Raw genomic sequence first — 20,482 nt, 5'->3', positions numbered from 1 at the left:
GTGAAAGCAGAATCAAACCAATGTTACCATAGGTCTAGAGGGAAGAGGTTCTTCTCTTGTATTAACAGAACCATAGAATACCAGGTTGGAAGGGACCCCAAGGACCATCTCGTCCAACCTTTCTTGGCAAAAGCACAGTTTAGACAAGACGGCCCAGCACCCTGTCCAGTCAAACCTTGGAAGTGTCCAATGTTGGGGAATCCACCACTTCCTTGGGGAGATTATTCCAAGGGCTGATTGTTCTCTTTGTGAACAACTATCCTCTGCTGTCCAATCAGAATCTCCCCAGGAGTAGCTTGTACCCACTACCCCTCATGTTTCCCATGTGACTCCTTGTAAAAAGGGTGTCTCCATCTTCTTTGTAGCCACCCTTTAGATACTGGTACATGGTGGTAAGTTCTCCCCTGAGCCTTCTTTTCTCAAGGCTGAACAAACCCAGTTGTCAGCCTTTCCTCACATGGCAGGCTTCCCAGTCCTTTGCTCATCTTTGTGGCCTTTCTCTGGACCCTCTCCAGCTTGTCTACATCTTTTTTGTATAGCGGGCACCAACACTGAACACAGCATTCCAGGCATGGCCTGACAAGCACCAAGTGGGATAATGACTTCTTTATCTCTGCTGGTGATGCCCTTGTTGATGCAGCCCAGCACCCTGTTGGCTTGCTTGGCCACAGCAGCACAGTTTGCTCATACTGACCTGCTTGTCCACCAGGACCCCCAGGTCCCTTTCCACAGAGTTGCTCCCCAGCCAAGTGGATCGCAGCCTGTGCTGTGCTCCTGGATTATGTTTTCCCAGGTGCAAGACCTTACATTTGTCTTTGTTGAACCTTATAAGGTTCTTGTTAGCCCACTCTTCCAGCCTTCCACAGAGGACCTGCTATGATAGCATGGAGTATTTTGGAAGCAACCTCCATACTGCTATTAGGCTGAAAGAGTTCAGGGTGAGGTCTAGGCATCCCAGAGAAAGCAGTACAATTTCCAGTCCCTTCCAGTCTCTGGAAAAATTCCTTGAAACAACCTGGAAGCAACAATTCTGCAATGCAACAGGGACAGACAAGATACCTGAAACCTGAACGGCAAGCTGTAAACTGGCCAGGCGATAGCAAAGCAGAAGGGCACAGGAGCTTGTTTCCTTCCAACACAAGGCAAAAGCCACACTTGTTTCCACAACTCTGATGCATTAAGATAAGACACTTTATTTTAAATACAATCTTATTTAATTCAGCAGCCACTGAATATTCCTGCAAATATACAGAGCTTTCAGCAGCAGCACTGGTAATTTTCCTCTTCTTTTGCAGAGAGATTTCTTTAAACATGTGGACTGAATAGCAGTAAGTTAAGTTGCAGCAGTCTATTTACTTACTTTTTTTTCCAGTTTAAAGAACATACTAAAAAGGGGAGGGGATAATCACTGTAAGACAGAGTATAAAAAGCTGATCCTTGCAAATATGTCATATAAAGAGTTCACTATAGCTGCCCAAACAAATACATTAAACCAAAAAAACTGCTGGGAAATAGAGATGTGCACTATCTGGTTTTGAGTCCTCTCTTCACCAAACCACAATCATTTGACACACAGTTTTTAGTTAGAGAAGGACGCGAATACTGTTACTGAAAAATGTGATTTGTATATCGAAAATAAAAAGAGGGTAAACATGAGTACAAACAAGCAACAATGTTGCTACATGTAAACAGGTCAGCGATTGTTAAGTATTCACAAAAGCAAGTTTAAGATCATCCACTTAAAAAAAAAACATATTGACCTGTATTTTCTGCTATCTCAAAAGAAATAAGACTGTAAAAAAAGTGAGGCACATTCCAAACATATATACACATGTGCAAAATTAATTACAATTCTGTTTCAGTAAAGGCTGGTCTTCTTCATGATCCGCAAGAATTCTTGCTCATTCACTTCTCCATCCCCATCTCTGTCTGCTTCATCAATCATTTTCTGAAAGATATTTGTATTCAGAGATCAGACGTGGATTAGACTAGGAGTAGAATTATAAGATTAATTCAGAATTAGAACCACTTTTTAGTAAATCATATTGGAGAGGACAGTGTTAGCTCAACGTCAGACCTACCACGCTACAAAATATTTACTAAACTAGACACTAATATGTTTATATATATGTATATATATTTATACAAAAATCTGTCTAGAAAAAGTTGTATTATAGGAATTGTCCTGGAAGAAACAAAGTGCTTGGAGCAGAGTTGTTCATTTACATTGCTGTAGCTCCACAAAACTGCAATTCTACTGACACAATTTTGACAGCCATGTAGGCTTAACCCATCTTTGATGTCAGAATCCATTTTCCAATCACAAACTGACAGGAGCTCTTCCATTTCTGCCAGGAGAGAGCGGGCAGATTTTCCTAACCGTTCAAGTGTAATGATCCAACAGACTCCAGAGGACAGGGCCTAAAACCGAGAGGCTGCTGCCTTTACCTAGAAACTGACCTTGAGAGGGCTTCCGTCCCCCACCAAGAGATTCCCAGTCCTTACTCCCGCTGCTAGCTCTAGCACACAGAACAGAGATGGCTCAGCTCACTGGACAGAAGGAGAATTAGACTGTGACTATTTACACAGGTTTTAAACAAATATAAATACAAAACCAAACAATGTGTGACCAATTGTGTGACTGCCATCTATTCAACAGGCACAGCGTAACCTGGACCCTTCTACGTTCACTATACACAAAAGCAGACAGCGAGTGTTTGTGTCTGACGTGGTTTCATATATCAGGTACAAGCCTACCTGCAGCTCTTCATCTGTGAGATTTTCCCCCAGTTCTTTGGCAACACGTTTGAGGTTTTTGAAAGAGATTTTGCCAGTTTCATCGTCATCAAAGAGTTTGAAAGCCTTGAGAATCTCCTCTTTGGAATCTTTTTCAGCCTTAAAGAAGTATAAGCATAAGTTTGAGGAAAAAAAAGTAATGAATATGTTGTAAGTAACATTCAAAATGAAGTTATAAAAGACAAACATTAGATAGACTGAGAAACCCTCTTAAGAGCAAATTTAAAGAAGCCCAGCCAGCAGGAAGCATACATACAAAAGCTGAAGGCAGAGACAGAGACATGCTTCCTGAACTTCTGGGTTTCAGGGAATTTTTTCTTCTTTCATAGCTAGCCAGATGTCTTTGGGATTTCAGTATCAGGATCTTCCACTGTTAAATACTGCGTTTACTCAATATGTCTTAAGATTTTCAAAACCAGAGATTTCACTCAAGAAGAGAAAATACAGTGCATTGCTACACAGTCATCCGTGTCATGTGTCAATAATCTCAACAGCTTTCTGCAGGCCAGAGCTGGTTTTAATCTGTGATAAACATCTTGATTTCAGTTCTTCCCTTTTCTCTCTCACACACAAAAAAATGATTGTTAAAGAAACTTGTTAGCGACACTATTATTTCAACCTCATCTTGGAAAATGAGATAGGGTAGTCCCTGTCTTGCAGTTCTAACCTTTACATGTTTTGTTGTTAAGATTAAAACGGTGCTTTCATCTTCCACTAAAACCAAGAGGAGATGAAAGGTACTCAGCTATTTTCAAAATTACTTTCACTTTTAAAATTTACATACCATTTTCTGTGTCATCACTACCAAGAAGTCATTGAAGCTGATTTTTCCTGTTCCTTCCTTATCGACATCTGATATAATTTCCTTGATCTCTCCTTTTTTAGGTTCAAACCCTAGTGCCCTCATGGCCACCTGTAAGAACAGCAAAAAAGTGTAAGTCATACAAAAATATAAACAAAACCACAGGGCAGGGGGAAAGTTGAACTTTATGCCAGATCACATTAAAACGTGCATTCTGTGACTCAAGGAAAACAGCAAGGTAAGGGGCAGACTTAGAGCAATGCTTCTCTACACACAAGGGCACACTGAAATGCAGAAAACAGGAAAACAACCATTCATACTCTAGCGTGGGGCTTCAGTTAATTCAGAAATGTCCAAACCACATTCTTACCATGACAACTGCCACCTCCAGCTCAGAAAGGGCAAGAATCTGGAGGGTAAGGCTATATAACAGAGTCTTGGGAGAAATACGTTATCTGAGAACATTCGGATTTTTTCTAAAGTCTTAGCATCACTATTTCGGTATATAATTTTTTACATTCTTGTGATACGCACTCAGAGCGTAAAGAGTCCCACTTTGATTACTATTTCGAAGGAAACATCCCAAACTACCACACAGTGCTGTAGATAGCAATATACAAGGCTACTGGAAAATTGAATGTTATTCCATTCCTGTCAAAGGAATTGCTATTAGTATTCCCTCTGCAATGAGAAACAAGACCCTGAATAGTATTTTTTTAAAAAAAGCTTATTTCAGGCCCTGTTGTAAGCAAGATGGCTAAACAGAAGATGCAGAAATGCCTCAACAAAATAACTTCAACTGACTCCATGAAAGAAGTTTCCATCATACCTGCAGCTTTACTGAACTCTACCAGCCTGATCTGATGGCACAAACATGAAAGACCTTAAGCTGGTAGACCACAGAGAACTTCAATGAGTTAATTTTTCAATCTAGTAACAAAAATCTTTTTCAATGAATGTTGGGAAAACACAATTCAAACATTTTGTGTGCCTTTCTGACAACACTCCTATAAGCAGCATATCCAAGGATGCCTTCACTTGCAGACACATGCACGCACACCTACAGGCTTTCCTCTGCTCTCCTTTGATAAAGGGACAACCAGCACGTTGGAAATCAGGTCTCCCCCTGTGGTCTTAACATGGACATCCAGCTAGCAAATAGGAAAAGCAAATTCTGAAAGCAAAAGAAGTCCAGGTTTATTGATCACTATTCTTCTCAAAGGACAGAGGTGGGGATAGATGGAAAAAAATTTGCAATAAAGTATGAAAATTAGTAACATTGGTGTATTCCATTGAATAACCTAATTTGCAAAGCATGCAATCCTCAACAACATATAAGGGGGAGGGGTGTTTAAACTCACCTTTTTAATATGTGCAAAGCCTTTTTGATGTTTTACTAACAGAGAAAGAGACAGTACAGAAAATACAGAACTGTCAATATATTTTGATCAGCCTAGCCCTAAAGACACCTGATAGCAGCCTTAAAGAGCTATAATTAGAGAAGAACATACCTGTTGACAATGAGGTTTTATGCTGGGGGAAAAAAATAATCTATCCTATTTAAGGTCATTTAGGCGTTTATGCCCCTATTTTTAAGCTCAGCAGAGCTGTCCTTTTAGCACCAGGAAAATTCTTACCTTTAGTTCCTTAACATCAATGTTCCCGGTGCCGTCTGTGTCAAACAAGTCGAAAGCCTCCCGGATCTCCTTCTGTTCCTCAGTGAGCTCCAGCTTGGGGCTCGCTTTCTTCTTCTGGGACGCGGGTCCTAGCGAGGGCTTCTTAAAGCTGGAGGCCTTGGCACAGCGACACAAGAGCAAAGGGGGTAAGGCCGCTGCCGCGACGCACCGCCCCGGGAAGGACGGCTGAGGCCTGCAGGACAGCGGCCGCCTCAGCCCCAGCCCCAGCCCACCCCGGGCCTCCCCCGCGGAGCCGGAGCGGAGCAGCACAGGCCCGCAGGCGCCTCTCGCCGCCAGGCCGGGCCGCACTCACCATACCGGCGGCCGCTGCCTCGGAGCGGCTCCAGCCGTGGCAGGCCCAACCTCAATGCCACTCTTCCCCATTGGCTAATCCCCCTACGCCGTTGCTATGCAATCCTCACTCCTATTTGCTGCAGCACCCGGCGGGGGAGGGACTGAGGCGACGGCTATTGGCCAACACGTGGTGGGGGCGGATCCAAGAGGCGACTGAGCAGGGAGAAAAGCCTCTCCTCCTTCCGTCAACGCGATTGGCCGAAACGAGGAGGGCGCAGGCCAATCAGCGGGCGAGAGCCGGCTAGCGCGATGCTCAGCCCAGCAAGCTTGGGAGGAGAAGCGGCGGGAGCCGGCGGGGCGGGCGGGGCCTGCTGGAAGCGGCCTCGCTGATTGGTGGGCTGGAGGCTCGTGCAGGAGCCAGGGGCGGAGCCGGGCCGGGCTGAGGGCGGGCGGCGGGGTGCAGAGGGCGCAGCCTCTGAGGTGAGCGGGCAGGGTGAGGGGCTGAGCGCGGTTATGGGGGCTGTGGGGACAGCCTGGAGGTAGCGAGGCCTGCAGGGCTGTGGGGGTGGCTGAGGGAGGGTGTGGGCGGTGTGCGGGGAGGGAAGCTGGGGAGCGGGGAGGGAAGCTGGGGAGCGGGGAGGGAAGCTGGGGAGCGGGGAGGGAAGCTGGGGAGCGGGGAGGGAAGCTGGGGAGCGGGGAGGGAAGCTGGGGGCTGTGAAGAGAGCTGGGGCGTGGGGAGGGCCGTGGGGGCTGTGGGGGGCAGGCTGGAGGCAGCGGGGCCTGGAGGGCTGAGGTGGGTTCTGCAGTGCGCAGGGGGAGGCTGCGGGCCTGTGAGGAGGGCTGGGGCGTGGAGGGGTGAGGGGGGTGGGTGGAGGTGGGGGCAGTGTGAGGAGATGTGGGGTAGAGGGTGGGGTGGGCAGCTGGGGTCTGAGGTGCTGGGGGGAGGGGAGGCCATAGAGGGGTGTGAGGAAAGCTGGGAGTGGGAGAAGGGTGGGGGTCTCTGGGGTGGGGGGACCAAAAGAGCTGGAGGGAAACTGGTGATGGGACTGTTCATAAATTACATTTTGGAGAGGGATAGGGACTGTGTTAAGGGATATGTAGGGGTAGAAGAAGGAGCAACAGGAGGGTGGATCACCTTGTGTCCATTATTTCTAACCAGCTTGGTGTTCCTGGCTGGACAGGCACCAATCCTGCTTTTTTTTTTTTGGCTTTTTGTTTGCCATTTCGAAGAGCTTTTCAGAAAAATAAAAACTGATGAGTGCTAAATTGTGTAACCTGCAGAGTGAGCGAGTCCAACATATGTATTTGCTTGTGTGAGGCATGGTACTGTGGTAGTTTTATAGCAACATCGGTGTTTCTGGATCTCATCCAGTTGTGTTGGCACTACTGTTCATGAAACGAGATGGGTCAGAGAGCTGCTCTGGCTGAAAACCAACCCAGGCAGAAAATGATTAATTTCTAGCTAGTCATAGCTTTCATCCATCTCAGCGCACATATAGTAGGAGGTAGTGGGAAGCATTCACTAGGAATAAGGAGAATCACATACTCTCTATCACAGTAGTTTATCATAGTGATGGTTTAAAGTGACCATAAAGCCATCAGAAGTCTTTGTGTGCAGCTTGTTTTGATGTTGAGAACAGATCTGATAGGCATGTTGTCTTCTCACCTTTCAGTTGTACTCCATGCAGTAGGGTTCCAGCTGAATTGGGAATTTTGTTTGCTCCTGCTGGGAGGAGGAGCGTATTTTAATGAAACTGGTGGCATCAACAGCCTGTGATGTGAAAAACACTGGCTCCCCTCTCTTTGCTGATGGGCACCAAGTTTGTGCCGGTGTTTCTCCTATGCTGTGTCAGCTGCTGTGGAACAGGTGGACATGATGCAGCTGAAGTGCTTGAACTTCAGTTTTATTTTGTTGCTCCTAACACACTTGAGCAAGTGTATTTTTGAAGAGGACATTTGCAGAACTTGCAATTGTATTCATGTTATTTGGAGTGTAAATATTCAGACTTAAAGGAAGTGCATAAAGCTAATATTAGCTAAAATAAGATGATGCCTTTGTTATCAAGGGTATTTTGTTATATTAAAGTTATGTCTTTGAGAAAGCTATTTGATGTTACTGTTACTCTTGTGCTGCTTATTCGGTTCAGCAGGGCAGGCAGAATTAGCTCACTTTTCATGCTTCTGCTTTAGTATAATGGCTTCAAACCTTGACTTCTATAACTAAAAATGTGGTTTTAAAAGTAATTTTTTTGTGAATAAAATAATATTCTTTTTAAATGAATCAGGTTGATAGTGAATCATCTGAGAAATGGCCACACGCCTCAGATCGGTAAGTTGAGGGCTTAAATGGTGTTTTATGAAGATTTGTCTTGCAGAAACCTATTTTCATAGATACTTCTGAACATTACTAGGGAAGGCATGAGACTGTTCCTGCATTAATACTAACTCTAGAGATATTATTGGAGGAAATGTGATTTTCCAAGGAATAATTTGCTGCTGTTCTGGAGAGATCCAGGAATGCTCCAACCCCCGCAAGAGAATGAGTGATTTTGTCAATGCTGCCAGATCAATTGGTCTGGAGTTTTAGTTACTCCAGGATGATTTCTACATGGCACATAACATTATTCCATGTTGTAGTGCAAATAAAGTCCCAGCTGAGGTTCCTGAGATCAACTAGACCATTGTAACCTCTTATTATGATGACTGCATTGAATACAGGAGGTTAGAATATTGAAAAAGTAACATCTTGCTTAGTTCAGGTGTTCGGACATTACTCTTAGGAATACAGTTTATTAAGCTGTTCCTTTGAGTTACCTGTGGTTCTTGTTTACAGAGAAATTTCTACCTTCTGAACTATTTTCTCGTTAATCCATATGAAGCTAATGGAAGACCAGTGAATCTCAGGTATTTAGGAAACAAAGAAACAAAAAATAACGTAGTGTCATGGTAGAGAGTATGAACAAGTTGTTGTGTCTTCACAGCACTAGACAGGTGGTAATTTGTATCCTAAAATCAATATAATTATGGATAGCCTGCCTTTTTACCAGCGTGTTTTAAAACAGCTGATGAATCCAGGTGCAGCACTGCTGGCTGCAGTTACACTGATTCTGGTGATTGAGTTGGTTCATTTAGTACTTTCCCAAGAGGTGTGTGCACTAGATTGTATTGTATATTATGTGCACTAGTGAGTATTTAAATATTCTGTTTCTCATCACCAGTTAGAATACTGTCCGTATACTTTGGAAAACTATCATACAGAAAAACCTGGACTGTCTCATCTGTGCTGGTAGAAAATGACACTGGTATTTGGAGCCAGGCAGAGGGCGTCATTCTACCACTGTAAACCCGGTTCAGCACATCTAAGTACGGTGTGCAGTTCGGTGCTTTTGTTTTCTGAGGAATGCACTGGAATCAGAATGGTTTGGGTTGGAAGGGACCTTAATGAGAAAGGGTACAGGGGAATGAAAGTAAAAATATCGATGGAACGGAGCGACTGCCTTTTGAGGAGAAGCTGAAAAAGCTAGACACATCGACAGGGAGAGGACACCGCAGCGGGGAGGGGTGGGACTCAGTTTAGAGAATCTGGAAGCTAATGTGTAAAGCAAATGCAAAACTGTTGTAGTGAGCTACAGAGAGTCCTTAGGCTCACATATTCGATATCGTCTGTTTTCTTGCAGCTGTCAAAACCAGAGACCACTGGGCCAACCTGTTAGAACTTTTATTTTTAATTACTTTAATCAGACTGTACTTTGCATGCACCATTCTAAGTAACTGGTTATGCTTTAATGTAACTGAGCAACTACAGTGAACTGGTCTAATTTCTGTTGTGGATAATTGACACTTTGCAGTGGAACCTTTGTTTTAGGATGTAGTGCTTAGAAACTCCTGAACAATTGTAATCTTTGTGTGGTTTCACTGCGTTAAAATTCCCTTCAGCTTGATAGTATAACGGCAGAGGTGGGGTTTTGTGTAGCAACAATAAGCATAAAATTTATTTTCAACAAGGACAGAGCATTCTCTGTACAAAAGCTTCCTCAGAGCCATTGCTTATGTGTTCTGTGTTGGTGATAAGGCCTTCAGTATGTCCAGTTAGACAAGTGACCAGACCACAATCTGGGAGTGACTCTAGACATCTATTTTTTAAAAGCTTAAAAAAAGAAAGAATGAACTAATGACTGACTAAAATGGATAATCCTTGCCTTTACCCAATTGCTTTCCTGGCCTGGAGAAGCCCGGGTTTCACATGCTTTGAAAATGGTTTTGCCCTTGCCAGCAGTGACAGTTTTAGTATTCTGAATTATCTGTGCCATGTGGCTGAAGCAAATTCTGTTTGCTTTACTATCAGGGCGAAGTTTGTGGGAGCCAGTCCTTTTTTTTTAATTTTTTAATATTTTTTTCTCCCCTTTTTTTTTCTCTTCCTTTTTTTTTTTTTCTCTGCTATGTGAGCCACTTGGTTATGAGGCAGTCTTGCCAAAATACAAACCAGTTTGTAGACCATTAGCATGCTTGAACCTTTAAGATACTGTAATATCTCAAAACACTCTTCAATATGTCTGTGCTATGAGTTTAGACTCCTCCAATTAAACTAGCTACTAACTAGTTGTGCAAAATTTCAGTGCATTAAGATCTGGGGAAGTTCAGATCAGCTTACTTGTGCAGTTGATTGGTATGTGTCTGCTTGCTGAAGTGCTTTTCTCCCCGTCTCTGCAGGCTGGTAGGAAATGCACAGTGATCGGTGGGTCAGGATTCTTAGGCCAGCACATGGTGGAGCAGCTCCTGGAGCAGGGTTACATGGTCAATGTGTTTGATATTCAGAAGAGGTTTGACAATGACCGAGTGCAGTTCTTCCTGGGAGACCTTTGCGACAAAGAGGTACAGACTAACAACAGTATGTGATGTGGGTAGATAGAAAGGATGTCTGATTAAATAAGCGTTTGTTGAAACAGCTTACTGACCCTTGCCTGAAGCACTAAAATACCTGAATGCATCACACAGGTTGTAAAAGGGTATGTAGATATGCCCCCCAGCGGTCTTGCTGTGAAGTCAATAGCCTAAGTGGTTTTCTGGTGGAAGCCTCATCTAGGAATATACTTGATGTCTGCTTGAACCTGAAAAGGACAGAACTTATTTCTGTATTGTGATTTGCATTACTGTTATCTTAAATATACAGTGTAATTACAGTCACCATTGGTAATTGCATGTGGGTGCTCTCCTAGCTAACCTCAGCTGCATGAGAACGGCAGAATGCATTATTCCTAACAGTTAAGGCACACTAAGACCTCTTGCCTTAACTCAGTCATGTGTGTGAGCCTTGGCAAAAACATTTGTATGCAACATGAAGAGACGTCTCCCCACCATTATAAAGTATCATGTCTGAGCTTTATGACAGTCATCTCAAATGCAGACAGTGCCATGGGGGACTGTTGGCTGTTAAACCTGCTGCTTGCTGAGTTTTCTAACTCCTATCTCCAAGTAGCTTTGAGTCTAATATCTGCACTTGAGACTATTGCAAGTAGTTAAGTCTAGATAGCCTCCAGGTCTCAGAAAGTTCCCAGGTTCTTCTCTGGAAAGAAAAGGTGATATAGGGTATTTTTTACCTAGCAAGCAGGAGAGGACACTGACAAGATCCTGGATGTTGATCCTCTTCCAGCTGCTGACCTTTATAGAAGGAATATGACTTGAAATTTAGCAGTTTTGTTTCCATAAGAAAAAACTGTGGTTTATTTCCTTTCTTTTTTCTTTTTTTTTCTTTTTTTTTTTTCAGAGTAGACACTATTGCTCTTGCTTCATTGCTGTCTCATGTGATGTATCTTCTAGGCTTTGCTCCCAGCTTTACAAGGTGTGTCAGTGGCATTTCATTGTGCATCACCAGCACCTTCAAGTGACAACAGGGAACTGTTTTATAAGGTGAATTTTATGGGAACCAAGGCAGTCATTGAAGCCTGCAAAGAAGCTGGAGTGCAGGTAAGGGTAGAAAAGTACATGGACACTCCAGGGTGGTGATTATAACAATTGCAGCGTGGACCGGTTTCAGTTTCAGAAGGGCAAAGGTCTCTGAGATACTGAATTCCAGGTTCTTCTTTGAAAATTAGTAGAAGAGAGAGGTTCTGCTGGTCTCCTGCTTAGTGTCTGGTGTAAGCTGAGTCTGTGTTTGCCACAGAAAACCTACACATTGCAATCCTCCTGACTGCAGGAAAAGCATCCATTAAAATTTATCCTACTAGACATCTGGGAATCACCCGCAGGAGAATCATGACTGACAAGTGGATTCTTTCATGCTTTAAGAAGGGGACAGCTCTAAAGATAGCTTTTCTGGCAGTGGAAGTATTCATGGCATTTATTACTTATGTGAATTCTTCAACATGTAATGAGAAGGAACACACTTGTGCCGTAATCTGAGTATAATTTGGTTGAGAAAGTCATTTGCCCACAAAAGAAAGAGCCAGAGGAAATGAGGCTGCTGTTCAGGCAGGGTTGTTGGTTTTTTACTCCTGATGTTATTTTGATATCACAAGAATTTTCATTTAAATTTATAGCAAATTTGCAAGCACAATGCATGAGAAGGTCACTTATATATTCTGGGCAGAGATGGTACCTCCAATGCATGCATTTTGTGCATTTAGAATTAAATGATGTCTATCACATGGGACTCCCAGACTCACAGTTTGTTGTTCGTTGAGATTTTTTTCCCTCTGTGTGTAATAAGCTGTTTTAGGAAATGGGCCATGTGATATTTACCTTCAGGCTTTAGTCTGGATTCTGTCAGAACAAGGAGTTAAGTCTTGTTGGAACTTGTTGGATCTAGTCATCTTTCTATTACGATGCAGATCTTATTTAAAACCATGATTCTGATTACTCAAATACATCACTGACTTCCTGTTTTGAATCCACTAGGATATGTTTGTATCCAACAAAACCATCCAAGATACTCTGCCATTATATTGTTATCATCAAGAAGGACAAATATATTTTAAAAACACTAATTGCGTGTTAAATGCTAAAATGTGCCAAGGCAAGTGGACACTGATTTTCCTGGAGAAGTTTTCCCCTTGACTGGCTGCCTTGGATGTTTGTTGAAATGTTTAGTGCTACCTAAAGGAGATTAAAACAATGTGACAAGAGTTGGTTAAGAGAGTGGGAGTTTTCTTACCTACAGTTTCAGATCGTCTTCCGTTAAACAATGTTCTTCTAGACTTGGTTTATTATCTGTAGAATCTGTTGTTTAAACATTATTATTGTCTTTACTCAGCCTTCGTAAATAATGACCTTTTTGTCTTAGGCTTTAAACAACTGTTTTCTTTCACGTCTGTTGCAGAAACTAGTGTTAACTAGCAGTGCCAGTGTAGTTTTTGAGGGCACAGACATAAAAAATGGATCAGAAGACCTCCCTTATGCCAAAAAGCCTATCGACTATTATACAGAGACGAAGATCCTGCAGGAGAAGGTATTTTGTCATCATTTGGTTAACATTGTTGCTTTTGATACTTAAAACTGCCCTTCTAAAAGTAGGGCATGCCCTAGGGGACACAACACTCCTCAAGACTGAACAGATCTCTCTTGTTCTCCAGAATCTCTCTTTCATTAAAAAGAAGTATCTTGTGCAAAGAAAATGTGCACAAAATCACGCATATGTAGCACTGCCTGCCAGAGTTTTCAAAGTACAATTGAAACAGAAAATTCCCTTCTTTTAGACAAATCTGTCTGATTTTAGCCCTTTTATTCTCAGCATGGAGGCTAGTGAGTTGTGGATTCATTTATTCTGTTACAGAGAAGTATGGCAGGTGGCTGCTGCTTGTGTATTTTGTAGGTGGCCCACGTCCTTTTTTGTAGGCATGCTGAGGGGTTGGTCCAGGGGATGCTTTCAGAGCTGCTGCCTGGCAGTCCAAATACATAAGTACTCAGTAACATCTTCCTTGGCTGGTGAGACTCCTAAGTAGTGTATTCACGTAATAAAAAGAGAATAAAATAAAGCTGTGACATAAATTACCAGGGAAGTTGAATGAAACAGTGTGCTACAGTACAGAAGTTCTTTCTAGCAAAAGAATAAAAGAACTGGCAGAGATGTTGCTTTCACTGCAAGAGTCATGTGATAATCCCATTTCTTAACTGATGCAGCTTTGTTTTAAGAGCAGTCGTACAGAATTTTTTTGCCTTCTCTGCTCTACTAGAAGACTGTTTCAGAACCCCATTTACCTGATTTGCAGCCTGAAGTTACAGCTGGGATTGTGAACATGTCACTGGGGAAAGAGATGATGAGATGAAGATGTGGACTGAGTTAAGGAGTGTGCCAGCCTATAACATGTTTTGAGCTAATGCTACTGGCGAGATACTGAAAACAATCTTGTTCAAAAAGATATAAACATTTCCCCTGCATTTGAATGACTGCTACTTTGCACATTTGCAGACTACCAGTATCTGTTCTGTTTCAGGTTCTTAATGCTGCAGTATTTGTGGTTTAAATATGGTACAACAATGTTTTAAATCAAAGTGAACAAATGTTTTTTCAAACTTTTTTCAGTGGTTTGCATTTCCTATGCTTTTTGTGCAAGAGGAATTTAGACTTGATTCCATACTGAAGCTGATAGTGTGTCCTCTAAAGCAGAGTCTTAGCCTTTAAGAATTTTTCTTATGTTACTTAAAAAAAACTTTACTGAAAATGCAGCATAAAACCATCTGTTCATTCGCAAGCAGAACCACTTTGCAGTAAAGAGGACTAATAAAGTGGAAGGTTATGAGTAGCAATAAAGTCTAGCCCAATATGCTTGTAATAATGTTTTTGTTTTGGGTGAAATAGTGAAAGTATTCAGTGTTTATTTGGATGTGGTGTTCTTGGATTTTTATTAGAAAATCCAGCAGCTGTTAAAAATTCGTAGAACATGTTGTTTGGCAACTCCCAATAGAATTAAAAATCTTCTCTCCCAATAGAATTAAATCTTCTTCAAAGATGCCTTGCTAAATCTGCTTAGTGCTTGGTGCTGCCAGGAAGATGGGATCACACGCCTTCTGAATGAGATTGAGAAGGCCTGCAATGGAAATCTTCCATCGACTGAGGGGAGAGACAGAGGTTGAATTCATAACGAATTCATGGAATGGAGGAACTTTGAAAGCTCCTCTGGTTTCTATGGTGTTAAATGAGAGAGATGAAGAGTTCCCTTCCTTTGCCTGTCAATTAATTGTGTTCAATAATGAAAACTGATTTTTGTCTGTTATTCTTGTTATATTAGAGTATATTACGTAATTACTTCACTGATGGCTTCCCAAGGAGATGAGAGAGCACCAACCCCCTTTAGTGGTGATCTTGGAATATAATACTAAACATTACTTTTCTTCCCAACCTTTCTTCTGATTTGTTGTTGTGTTTGGTTTTTTTTCCACTACAGGAAGTGCTCAGTGCAAATGACCCAGGCAACAATTTCTTCACTACTGCTATTCGTCCCCATGGAATATTTGGTCCTAGAGACCCTCAGCTGGTTCCTATCCTCATCCAGGCAGCTAAGAGTGGCAAAATGAAGTTCATAATTGGGTGAGCAAGGCTCAGTCATTTTATATCTTTTGTTAAAATTGATGCTGAACCTACAAAGCCCTTTTTGGAAGGGCATAATATTAAAACAGTAGTGTTGGTGTGGCGTGGAAAAAAAGTACGTTTCTTTAGTTTCTCACTTGTGATCCAGGATTATCTTTTTAAAAATCTTTCTGTCTTAGGGATTCATGCATTCAGATGGTAAGTGTTTGTAATGCAAAAAGAATATCAGTGGGGAAAGCTGGTATAGCTTGAGCTGTCTCTGTATTGTCTGAAGAGCTGTCCTTCTGAATGTGAGAATGCTTGAATTACTTGCTATTCATTTAACTAATACACACTTCTGGTATTGGAGGCTATTGCAATTAAAAAACCTATATGGTAGTGTTTAAATATTTCTGATTGTAAGATCAAACATATTTGCCTTGTTACTGAGCCTTGCAAAGCTTCTAGTGGACTGCTGAAATTTTAGAGCAAGAAACACTTCAAGCTACTATTAAGGATATCTTTATCAATTGTATTATGCTCTTGAAAAGAAACACACGTTTTAATATATAATAGACTTTTATTACAGGCAAGGAGCTTGTTTGTGTGTATATATGCACATGTGAATATGTGCTTGAGGTAGAAGGCAGAAAGGGAATAGGGTTATGGTTATTTTGCTGTTGGGTTTTTGGGGTTTGGGGGGCGTTTTTAGTTCTTATTCTTCCTTACTAATCACTTCTGAATTGATCTTAAACTGATCTGAAAAGCAAAGCTCCACAGACTCAGGGTTTCCACTTCATGCAGCTCTGCATCCTCTTCCAGTGCAAACATGCATTCCTCACTTGAGTTTTCCTATTTTTATACAGACCTGTATATCCCTTCCAAGAAAGCAAATAAAATGGCTATTCATCCATGAACATAGGAAATTAAATCTTTCTCAGAATGTTGGATTGCAGCAATACTGGGTTTATGGCCAAATGAGTGTAGTGGTTTTGTAACAAATCATTTGTTTTAGTGGGACTCTTGAAAGTAATAATGTGGATTAATTTTAATTTTCTGTACCTATGTAGAAATAGATTTAACACAGTGGCTTAAATCTGTTTCAGCTAGGGCTGAAGTTGGCTTTTTGAGGGAGCAAGTTAGAATTTAATGAGCTGAGAAATTAATAATTGAAAGCTTGTCCTTAAGTGATTTTCTTTCTGCTAGTTACTGCTCTTTCTTATTTGTTCTGTTTCTGTGGATCACTGCTGATTGAGACCTGTAGGATCTGCCACACCTTGCAGCTTGGTAACTTGGGAGCTTTAAAAATGGTACTATTCCAGGAATGTAGTCTTTGAGGGCCTTGACAAGAGCTGAGATAATAACAGCCTTTCCTCTTGTCTTCAAAATCATATGTAGCGATGTCATCTCTCTGACAGGATATAGAGCCTGAAGTTGTAGCAGAAGAGAGCAGAAGAGGAAACTTGGGATAAATATATCTTTTGTGAAAGTCCTTTCTTTTGCCACAGCATATTTTCAGCCTAACTTACCTGAGGGCTAAGCTCCCTATTTTTTTCTCTGCAGGGATGGAAAGAACTTGGTAGATTTCACCTATGTGGAAAATGTGGTCCATGGACACATCCTTGCTGCAGAAAATCTTCAGAAGGACTCTCCCCTGTGTGGGAAGGTAAGGAAGGACCTAGCAAGGGGAGGGGAGTGGGTGTCCTGTAGCTGAACTTCGTCTGCAAGCCTTCCTTGACTTCATGTGTCTGCTCTGTAATTCATGCTGGTTTTTGTCTGTACTGTACATCTATCCTGGAGGTGAGTGGAAGCAGCACACACAAATAGGTCATTTTTTTTTGTGTGTGGGTGTAATGAATGGTTGTCCATCTGGTGACCATTTAGTGCAACCACATGAGCTAAGACATATACTTTAACTTCATGCTGTAAAACTCCTTGTGAAAGGAAATACAGGCAGAATTGTGGGCAGCCAAGATGCATATGTAAGAGACAGTTATTTAGCTCTTATGATAGAGTTCAGAACAGGAGAAACTTTTATTAGATTTTCATGGCACCACGGTGCCCTGGGCATGCACGGTACATACAGCTAGGATGCTTTAATGTGTGTTGTGTCATTCAGTTTGACCATTTATGAGTAATCTTAACCTCTGGAGCATGAGAAGTAGCTGATTTCTTAGCAAAGAAGGGGTTCATTGCTTTTCAGACAGAGGTGGTCAGTGCAAAGCAGTATCACATGAAAGTGCATTCTCAGTCAAGTCAGGGATGTCGGTCTGCTCAGCACGAACATGAGATGGGCCATTGCAGAGACAAATTTGTGGAAACCATAATAATTTTACCATCTGGCTTTTTGTCTTCCTCTTTCAGGCATTTCATATCACAAATGATGAACCAGTTCCTTTCTGGACTTTCATGTCCCGTATCTTGACTGGCTTGAACTACGATCCTCCCAAGTACCATATTCCTTATTGGCTGGCATATTACCTGGCCCTATTCCTGTCTCTAGTGCTGTGGCTGCTAAGTCCGCTGGTCACCATCAAGCCCACTTTTACCCCTATGCGGGTAGCGTTAGCTGGAACGTTTCACTACTACAGCTGTGAACGGGCCAAAAGAGACATGGGCTACAAACCAGTGGTGAGCTTGGATGAAGCAATAGACAGGACTCTGCAGAGCTACCCCCACCTACGTCGGGCGAAGGCCTGAGAAATTCTAGCTGGATTTTTTTTTTCTACTTGATTTTTGTAATTGCTTTGACATCTTAAAATGAACACTGAAGCAAATTTCACTAATTCTGTGGTAATGGGAGCTTACCAAAGTCTCTCCTCCTCACCATCAAAACGGTTTTATCTGGGTTTGAAAAAAAAACATGTAGAGGCTGTGCTAACAGCCTTTCTTTGATGTGACTTCTTGTTTTGAAACAACAGCTGAACCCTATGGACAATGAATAAACACCCTGCTGTGCCCTCTTCAATCCCAACCCAGCACATCGGCATTCCTTCGCCTTCTCTCTCCACCCTTGTCCTCTGTTTTGTTGCTCTGGTGATAACAGCCACCTCTTCTCATAGCTGCAGACTGGTTAATGAAATACTTCTCACAACTGGTTCCTCTCTGTGGTTTGGCTTTTTTCTGTACAAGAGCAATGAAAATGAAAGAGAGGCTCATGCCAAAAATGAGTTCTGCCACCATCTCTTAAATCATTGAAACTAATCTTGTTGTTCCCTCCGTGACTGGTTGGTGATTTGGCTTCCTACTGAGGCATCAGAAGGGAACCTGACAAAAGGCATGCTAGGCCTCCGTTGTGGTTTGTTTGGTTTTTTTTTTGTAAGGAAGCATGTGCCCTTGTTTCTGCAGGAGCCTATTTCTCTTCAAAAATAACCCAAATAAATCAAGAAGAGATGACTTCCTAATTTTGTGTTTCATCTTTGAAAGGGCAGATCCCATCCTGAATATCTCATCATAAACAGTATTTTAATCATTCCCTTTGTGGGGGGAGAAATCTTTGCTGCGGCCTTTATCAGTCAGCACATACTATTTTACCATAGCTCACTTCTTGCAGGAAGGAGCTACAGTGGTTGGAAGATCCTACTGCACAAAGCTCTCATCTTGTCTGACACGTTATTGTTGGTAATGGGGATTTTTGTTGCTTTGACCACTTAATAGATGAAAAAGAGCTCTTTCCACAAGAAAATGGTTATCATCATACTATGCTCACCATGCTGTTTAGTTTAACATTTATATTAAGTGTACTTTACCCTATAATCCTTGTAAGTGCTTCGGTTTTGTTTTTAAATGAAGAGTTCAAGTTAAGAGTTGGAACTTCCCTCTGTGCCAGTTCCTGGCTCCCCAGGAGTTTTGGTGTTTCAAATTTCAGAAGTATGGGAAGCGCCACATTCAATGAGCCTTAACTCATCTGGGAGCTTGATATGCTGCTAGAATCATGTAGAAATTAGTTTTATTTTAACTTCTAGCTTTTTTCTGGAGAGTTCTATGTTGGGGTTTTTTTTTCCTGGAAATTTTTATTTGCTGCTTTAACAGCCAGCTTGTTTTACCAACCTTTGCCTTGCTTGATCTTGAAGTAAATACTAGCCAGTTGCTTGGGCCAGTTCATGCAGTTCTGGTTTGCACTGGTCAGCCACCTTGACCTTTTTTTTTTAATTACCTTTTTCCCTAGTCTGTAGGGTTAAATATTTAGAGCTTGAATTCTGGAGTGCAATTCTTCAGCAGCCTGTTGTTCAAAAACAAGTCCTGTGGTTCCTAGGATTTCTGGAATCTGCTTGTGTCATCCCACATCCCATTTCAGTGGGAGACAGTTGCTGCTTTCAAAGACCTGAGCTGTGCTAGCCTCAGTGTGATGCATCAATGTGCTGGCAGAAATTCACTGTTGATGGAAAGGCTCTTTCTTGTCTCGCTGTTTCTGTAAGTGTGTACCAGTGCCTCATCAATATAAAAAAAATAAAAATTTTGACATATAAAAAGAACACTCAAATGTTGAAATCATGCCTGGCTGAGAGACATGGCTTTATTTCCCAAGGTGTTGTAAAAGGCCAGGCATCTCACCAGCTTTAAGCAGTGAGGGAGGACTGGAGTGTTTGTTCCTGTATTTTTTTGTAATGTAGTCGACTGACACTAAACTTGAAGCTTGTTACTGGAAGAATGGCCTTTTGTGAAAATGGGAAATTCAGATGCACCTCTGCTATGTGCAGTAGAGGTAGCCGCTAAACCCAAGCGGGCAAGTACAGAAAGCCCTGAGGGACAGCAGGTTCTAGTTCAAATGCAGTGCTGCACAGAAAGGCTGGTACTGCTTTTGGGACTCGTGGTGCAGCGTAGCAGGGAACCAGCTCCTCATCTGTGAAGCCGGGATAACACTGCCCTCGAACAGGTGGTGCTGAGAGAATAGGGTTGTATTGAAGTGAAAGGAGCAAGCGCTATGGTTACTTGAAGTCAAATGTAAAAATAGGTAAAAGCACCTTTTGGCCTGTAGATGGCATTTCCCAGCTAGATCTGCCACGCAGCTGCTGTCGGTCCCAAAACTGCTGTCACTCAGTCCTTGGACCCAGTTCCAGTGGAGGGTTACTCATCTCCTGTGCCTTTGGAGCACTGTCAAGGTAAGAGGTGAAGGTAACAACCAGAAGGTGCTACAGAAACAAGAGGCACTGGAAGTTCAAGTCTGCTGGGTAAAAAGCAGCAGGCAATATGGTTTCCCTCTCGTGTCTGGCTAATACAAGAAAGGTAAACCAGAGGTTTGCTTGAATGGGGGCGAGCAGTTTCCCAGAGCCAGGCATGGAAAGAAGCATTGCATCATGCTGGAGTTGGTTTGACTTGGTACTCCCTATATAATTAGGTCAATTCCCAGCATTTCTTCTGGCAGGCTGACTAGCTTCTGTTTTCCAAAACAGGAGTAAACAGGCCCTGTTG

General features: G+C 42.2%; 2 protein-coding genes across 5 annotated transcripts; one reads left to right on the top strand and one right to left on the bottom strand.

Moving 5' to 3' along the window:
• Window positions 1-1,173: 1,173 nt before the first annotated feature.
• CETN2 (centrin 2) lies at window positions 1,174-5,687 on the bottom strand. 3 transcript variants are annotated; one of them, XR_008735286.1, is made up of 6 exons: window positions 5,593-5,662; window positions 5,236-5,391; window positions 3,581-3,709; window positions 2,758-2,895; window positions 2,461-2,550; window positions 1,174-1,948 (listed from the first exon to the last, which is right to left on the bottom strand). XR_008735286.1 is itself a non-coding variant. In XM_055727708.1 (5 exons), exons 1-5 carry the CDS (start codon window positions 5,588-5,590, stop codon window positions 1,859-1,861), a joined length of 516 nt encoding a protein of 171 aa, XP_055583683.1. In that variant the 5' UTR covers window positions 5,591-5,687; the 3' UTR covers window positions 1,174-1,858. The 3 variants fall into 3 exon arrangements, 2 of the variants coding, with proteins under 2 accessions (XP_055583683.1, XP_055583682.1); XM_055727708.1 differs by lacking the exon at window positions 2,461-2,550 and having other exon boundaries at window positions 5,588-5,687; XM_055727707.1 differs by lacking the exon at window positions 2,461-2,550.
• A 309-nt stretch (window positions 5,688-5,996) lies between these two features.
• NSDHL (NAD(P) dependent steroid dehydrogenase-like) lies at window positions 5,997-18,474 on the top strand. Of its 2 annotated transcripts, none has more exons than XM_055727705.1 (8): window positions 5,997-6,048; window positions 7,854-7,897; window positions 10,279-10,440; window positions 11,386-11,532; window positions 12,884-13,012; window positions 14,949-15,091; window positions 16,634-16,736; window positions 17,435-18,474. In XM_055727705.1, exons 2-8 carry the CDS (start codon window positions 7,877-7,879, stop codon window positions 17,768-17,770), a joined length of 1,041 nt encoding a protein of 346 aa, XP_055583680.1. In that variant the 5' UTR covers window positions 5,997-6,048; window positions 7,854-7,876; the 3' UTR covers window positions 17,771-18,474. The 2 variants fall into 2 exon arrangements, with proteins under 2 accessions (XP_055583680.1, XP_055583681.1); XM_055727706.1 differs by lacking the exon at window positions 5,997-6,048 and adding an exon at window positions 8,402-8,472 and having other exon boundaries at window positions 7,869-7,897.
• The last annotated feature ends 2,008 nt before the right edge of the window (window positions 18,475-20,482 follow it).

Source organism: Falco cherrug, chromosome 15 (assembly GCF_023634085.1).
Source record: "Falco cherrug isolate bFalChe1 chromosome 15, bFalChe1.pri, whole genome shotgun sequence".
Taxonomy (NCBI): Eukaryota; Metazoa; Chordata; class Aves; order Falconiformes; family Falconidae; genus Falco; species Falco cherrug.
This window is presented reverse-complemented; position numbering and strand designations above follow the sequence as displayed.